This window comes from Cyprinus carpio, unplaced genomic scaffold (genome assembly GCF_018340385.1).
Source record: "Cyprinus carpio isolate SPL01 unplaced genomic scaffold, ASM1834038v1 S000006800, whole genome shotgun sequence".
Classification (NCBI taxonomy): domain Eukaryota; kingdom Metazoa; phylum Chordata; class Actinopteri; order Cypriniformes; family Cyprinidae; genus Cyprinus; species Cyprinus carpio.
The window spans coordinates 693,751-700,066 of NW_024879386.1; the positions used below are offsets into that span (position 1 = coordinate 693,751).

The 6,316-nt window shown below is 39.3% G+C and overlaps 1 protein-coding gene across 2 annotated transcripts; it reads right to left on the minus strand.

Moving 5' to 3' along the window:
• Window positions 1-1,170: 1,170 nt before the first annotated feature.
• LOC109089138 (probable serine/threonine-protein kinase MARK-A) lies at window positions 1,171-5,265 on the minus strand. Of its 2 annotated transcripts, XR_006159931.1 has the most exons (10): window positions 4,676-5,265; window positions 4,131-4,487; window positions 3,623-3,934; window positions 3,288-3,385; window positions 3,115-3,165; window positions 2,544-2,925; window positions 2,269-2,445; window positions 1,899-2,039; window positions 1,616-1,741; window positions 1,171-1,390 (listed from the first exon to the last, which is right to left on the minus strand). XR_006159931.1 is itself a non-coding variant. In XM_042756127.1 (9 exons), exons 1-8 carry the CDS (start codon window positions 4,908-4,910, stop codon window positions 1,945-1,947), a joined length of 1,707 nt encoding a protein of 568 aa, XP_042612061.1. In that variant the 5' UTR covers window positions 4,911-5,265; the 3' UTR covers window positions 1,171-1,741; window positions 1,899-1,944. The 2 variants fall into 2 exon arrangements, 1 of the variants encoding a protein (XP_042612061.1); XM_042756127.1 differs by having other exon boundaries at window positions 1,171-1,741.
• Window positions 5,266-6,316: the final 1,051 nt, after the last annotated feature.

The following is a 6,316-nucleotide window of genomic DNA, read 5'->3' on the forward strand; positions in this document are numbered from 1 at the left end:
ATTTTGTAATTACACAAATATGTACCTTCAGATTGTGCTTTTTTAGAACATGATGGAGGGCTTCACAAGTCTGCAACAAACATGGAAACAGTGCTGGCCCCCATCCTGAACTGAAAACTGAGGGACTTAAAGAGATGTCATATGATGCTGCTAAAAAGAACATATGTTGTGTTATTTGGCATAATGCAATGTGTTTATGCGGGTTTAAAAGTTAATTTAAAAAAAAAAAAAAAAAAAACCACATTTCCATACTGTATCTCCGCCATTACCCCCCCCCCCCCCCCCCCCCCCCATTTTCTTGACTCCCCCCCCCCCCCCCCCCTCTTTACTCGAGTTTCTCCGCTCTTGACACTTTTATTTACTTGGCAGTCTATTGGTTTTCATCCAAAATATATTAAATTGTGTTCTGAAGACGAACGGAGCTTTTGGAACGATACGGGGGTAAGTGATTAATGACAAAATTTTCATTTTGGGGTGGAGTATCCCTTTAATCTGGTGTCCTGTCTTGAAATTTGAGGCTCCGCTTTTTCCAAAATGAGCCTGAAGTCATTCGACGTCATTCACAAGATCTTCCTGAACCCTTCTTAGTTCTCAATCTGTTAATATTAAATTATTAAATATTAAAAATATTACTATTCAGAAACTTTTGACTGGTAGTGTATGTTAGCCTATAGTAAGTTAAAGATATTAATATTAATAAGGTGAGTCTGAGATGTTTATATGACAGTGATTTCACATTTCTTTCACATTTCAGTTTGTATGAAGGCTAAATATAAAAGGTGAACATTAAGTTATTTGTGCAGTTTTTTTCCTTTTTTTATTTATTTTTGCCAAGTTTTATAGGAGGAGGTTTCATAGACTTGGCAAATCTATTTTAAGTGTGACACTTCTGCTGGAGGTGCAGATGGATCATGAACAAGGGGTACTGATCCATCCTTGAGTTGCAGATGGATCATTCAGAAAACAGTCTGAAGTAAAATGGATTTGCTGATCTATTTTAAGTGTGATACTTCTACTGGAGGTGCTTTTTTATAATGAACCTAAAGTGGTTTTGATCTATTTTTTTTTTTTAAATTTTTTCAACAAAACCTCCATTGAAATTTAGAAAACTAATCAAAATGTAATCAGTTACATTTCTTAATAAAGTAACTGAAAGATTACACTACTTATTACATTTGAAGTAGGGTAACTTGTAATCTGTAATATATTAGATTTCCAAAGTATCCTTCCCAACACTGGAACTTGGACAGGTATTGGCTCAGAATCGTCTAGATCCAGCTGTGGTGTAAGATTCTGGACTCTGTTCGAGTCGCGGCACAGGAAGAAGTGCTTTACAGCTTTACAGAATCTCCAGAAGAACACACTGACTGTCTTCCTCTTCCTCCCTTTTCTAAAATTAACAATAAACTATTAGAAACATCACTGCGAAAGATTATTAGAGCTGCAGCTAACTAATTAATATAATTAAAAGTGAAAATTATACAACAGAAGCAGTTGTTGGGTTTTTAAGCAGTTGCTAGCAGTGAATCAGAATTATAACAAGTAATGATGGACAACAGAACATCGCATATTAAAAATGGTAGAAATAAAATCAACCAAAGTAATGAGGACTCACCGTCACCCGGGTCAGAACTGGACGGATCTGGTTGAGATTGGAGATTGAATGATGGGTTCATTAAGTTTGTCTTCTGGTCCGCAAGGCACAGATGGAGAGGGATCTCTCTTTTGTAGCAGAAAGCCTCTGTATATGGATTTTGTTCATTCTTTTTCATCAATATATTACGTAAGGTACTTGATGAATCTCTGTATCACCTCTTTCAATATGCCAGTGCAAATTACAGTTGAACTATAAAGAAGTTTGACTCTTCCGATGAGAGGGACTGAGAGTGTTTCACCACCTTTTCTCATCTAACTGATGCATGGGATCCGCTGTCTTCTGCCAATCTAGCTCTTAAACCACCTGTGCTCTTCTAGATGCTCTAGCGTCAGTCTGTTCGCTGGATTGCGGATCAAACACTGGAAAATCAGGTCATGGCATGCTGTAAAGATTTCAGAGTGAGAGTGCGGGTTAGTCTTAACATCAATGTTAACATGAAAAAGCTTCTGAACAGTAAATGTTTTACCAATTAAAATTTCAGTATTAGATGATCTAAATATCCCCAATTAAATAACAATGGTCTACAGTCATGTTGGTAAACATTTGTTACTTGCTAGACTTCCTGTCTGACATATCTGTTTTGTCTGTAAAGAGGTGTCTGTCGTGTTTACCTGAGGATAAAGTGGGTTTTGCTTTAACATAGTCACGCAGTATTTCGTCTTGGTTTCCAAATGGCAAAAACCCGTGCAAGATTTCAAACAGCACAACACCTATTGCCCAGACATACGCTGGGTCAGCGTGGTATTTGCTGTGCCTTATGACCTCAGGTGGGGTGAAGAGTGGTGCTCCTGTAAGAAAAGTTTTTTTTGTGTTGAGCAATGCTGTTGTCAAAAAGACAATACTGTGATCAATGACACTGCACTCTGCTTTGATAACACAAACACACCTCGGTATTCACTGCTGAGAAGGCCCTCACTGCTGATTGGATAAGAACAACCGAAGTCAATTAGTTTGAGCTCCAAACTGGGGTTAGTCACCAGGATGTTCCCCGTGTGGATATCACCATGGAAGACTCCATGGTCAACGCAGTGTTTCACAGCTTGGACTAACTGACTGATTAACCAGCGAGCTTTTCCTTCATTCATGTCGTCTGAACACGTGATGTACTGATGCAAGGTACTGCATGGTTTCGGGTACTCCATAATGAGCACGAAGCTCCTCTTCTTCTCAATCCAGTGGTGTAGTTTGATGATGTTGGGGCATAATGGAGGTTCTCGCAACCTAAGCAACATTGCCACTTCTGCGATGACAGGTTTGGAATGACCAGCCTAGCGAAAAACAAACAGTGGGCTTTGAGCAACTCGTCACTTAGAAGATCTGTAGAAGGATGGACATCGTTGACTTACATCTTTGTTGTCTAATTTATTTCTGCTTTATGTTAGTTAGCTACAAGTATTTACAGCACAATAATAATTACTCAGAATCAACCAAAATTATCCTTAGATTTGTTAACTTACAAAGTGAAGACGGCGGTCATTTTTGTGCTTGTGGATGTACTTCATGGCGACCTGTGAATGACAAAAGCACAGTTAATTCTCCCAAGCTCTACAATCTGTTTAAATCAAGACAGTGGACACACATCTCTACATCTGGAGCAAAATGTCCGTTCAAGTCAATAAAAGTGCTTTACCTTAATTCTATCATCAAATATGTGGGTTCCCTCATACACCTTTCCAAAACTCCCGTATCCTAGAAGCTCTCCCACCAGAAAGAGACACACTCTAGATCCTAAAAAACACACAGGAGAAAGAACATGGACATACATCAGGCTTCACTTTCCTTTTATTGTCTGAAATGAACAGATCAAATAAGATCCATTTAAAGAATCCTATCCTTTGGATTCAGAGCCACTGTAAATCAGGTACAAGCAGTCACTCCAAGGAAAGTGAAGAGTATCAGATTCACAACCTAAATAATGAGAAGTAGAAAAGAATGCAGAAATATCAAAAGGTAATGACGACTCACCACAATCCAGACTGATCTCTGAATCGGATGAATCTGAGACATGCATCAACACTGGAGCGTCTGGATCTGCGTCGGCTGCTTGCACAGACGTGGAGGACTGGAGAGCTGCACAGACCTGCTCAGACCTGCTCAGACAGACCGGCTCCGGCTCCGGCTCCACAGGGATGTCGTCATCCACTGACTTCATCTCAGATGGGACTTCGACAGGTGTTTGAGTCGAGTCACGGCAGAGGAAGAGGTGCTTTACAGCCTTACGGAGTCTCCAGAAGAACGCATGCACTGCTTTCCTTTTCCTCCCCTTCTTAGTTTTTTCTAAAGTGAAGAAAAACGCATAATAAACTATTAAGAAACATCTCTGTGATTATTAGAGCTGCAGCTTCTAATTGATACAGTTACAAATGAAAAGTTACTAGCAGTGAATCAGAATTATAACAAGTAATGATGGACAACAGAACATTGCATATTAAAAATGGTAGAAATAAAATAAACCGAAGTAATGACGACTCACCGTCACCCGGGTCAGAACTGGACGGATCTGCCACAGGCGACGACTCGGGATCGGCCAGATCTGCGTCTGCTGTTTGCTCCGTCCTGGAGGGACCTGGCACACACACAGACTCAACATCTTCACAGACCTGGCCCGGCAGACACAGCAGCTCAGGGTCGGCAGGATCTGCGTCAGCCACTGGTGTGATTCTGAAGGGACTTGGGACGGGTGTTAGCGCTGAACCGTCTAGGTCCGGCTGTGGTGTAAGAAACACCACACTGTTCGGGTCGCAGCAAAGGAAAGGGCGCTTTACAGCCTTCCATACTCTCCGAAAGACAGCGCGGACGTCTTTCCCCTTCTTCCCTTTTGCAGGTTTCTCTAAAATAAAGAAAAATCAATAGTAATCTACACAATATACAAATCATGTATTAAAATAATTTCATGATGAATGTGTTAAAGAAATTTAAGTTCATAGTCCTGAAATGGGGAGAATACTTTCCTAAATGAGGCTCAAAGAACAGCACAAAGATAACTTTATGTTTATCTATTTGAAACTTGCAGCTCACCTGTTGGGCTGTTCTCCACACTGTCTCTAGCACAAGCCTTCACGCCAGCTTGATTATCTGAGCTAACGCTCCCTGGATCTCCTGTTGTCTCCACAGATTTTTTGGAAGTTGTCACCTCTTTGGTGCTTACAGAGTCAGACATTATGTCTGAGGTAAGGCTGATCATCTCCAGCCTGTCCACAGCTTCTCTCTTAACTTCGCTGCACTCAGCGAAAAACACAGATGTCTTTGACATTCTGCTCGATTATGTTATAAACCGTGGACCCCTGTGTGTAAAAACTTGTGTCTGTACACTGTGTGTCAGTCAGTAATCACTCTCTGTCGATTCTCTACACTGACTCTCACTCACGAAACTCGACTGAACTCTGGTTCGAAGGTTGAGCCTTTTATACTGCTTGACTACTCTGTGACGTCACACAAGATTCTTTTTTTAATCCTCGACGTTCTAATAGGCGCGTGCTTGAATTTCACAGCGGAACAGCACGCGTTTCTAAAATGTTGTTGCTGTGTTACATATATTTGAAATGTACTAAACATGCTGCACTTACTGAAAGTCCGGGAGTAAAGGGCAGTTAGTCAGGTGTTCGGCGCGAGATTGATTTATACGGACAGCACACGTGAACATGACAATCCTCTTTACTTCAGGAATTAATGTAACGTTACCGTTACTTTTCGAAGTAACGCTGCACTTCAGGAATTAATGTAACGTTACACTTTAAAGAGAGCACTGGAATGTATTTATTTACATACTTTAATAACGTTAATATTTCGAGTCAACATCGCAGTTATACAATGCTGTATTAATTAGAAATGACGCGCGACGGACTTTAAGAGTATAAATTATAATCAAGCACCAGAACAACCCGTTTTACAAATATCCATTATAGTATTTTTTTTTTTTTTGCGATGGCTATTAGTTTCAATTACACGATCTAAAGCTTTATATTATCAGTAGTTTAACTTTTGCATTGTGCTTATTGACTAAAATATTCATTACAGATTTATTTCCTAATGCAGTAGTAAAAATGCTGTTAATTTGATTAAAAATAGCAGTCACTGAAAGTTATATTATCAGTAGTTTAACTTTTGACCAACAAGGAATAATTGTGAACAGTTTTTGTTCAGAGCTCATCCGAAAGATGGAATGGCAACTGTTTTTATTGGACACTCTTGGGTCTATAATTTCACTTTTCATAAATAAATTACAGGTCATTTTATTATTATTCAATATTTTATACAAAATATCTGTCTCCTGTTTTTGCTCAGATGCATCATTCCTTTTCCTTCAAGTGCCTCAACATTATATGATTGTCTGGTGGAATAAACGGAAGATGTGAAGACCTGAATGATTGAAGAATGATAAGAAAAAAAAGCAAAATTCGTAAGTCTGCAAACTTTGCCATTTGAATTCAAAATGTAATTTTACTAACAATAAATTTGTCAACACAAGACTATAAGTTAGTTGTAATATTTAGTGTAGGTGTTCACCAGTACACCTTTAAAGGGATACTCCACCCCAAAATGAACGTTTTGTCATTAATCACTTACCCTCATGTCGTTCCAAACCCATAAAAGCTTCGTTCTTCTTCGGAACACAATTTAAGATTTTGGATGAAAACCTGGAGGCTTGCTTTAGTTAGA

Bases quoted from the DNA above. Each gene is read 5' to 3' on its own strand.
- LOC109089138 (XM_042756127.1), bottom strand. From the start codon at position 4,910: ATGTCAAAGACATCTGTGTTTTTCGCTGAGTGCAGCGAAGTTAAGAGA. The intron at 3,386-3,622 runs GTGAGTCGTCAT...TGTGTTTTTTAG, and splicing joins AGAGATCAGTCTGGATTGTG to GATCTAGAGTGTGTCTCTTT. The intron at 2,446-2,543 runs GTGTGTTTGTGT...CTTTTCTTACAG, and splicing joins TCTCAGCAGTGAATACCGAG to GAGCACCACTCTTCACCCCA.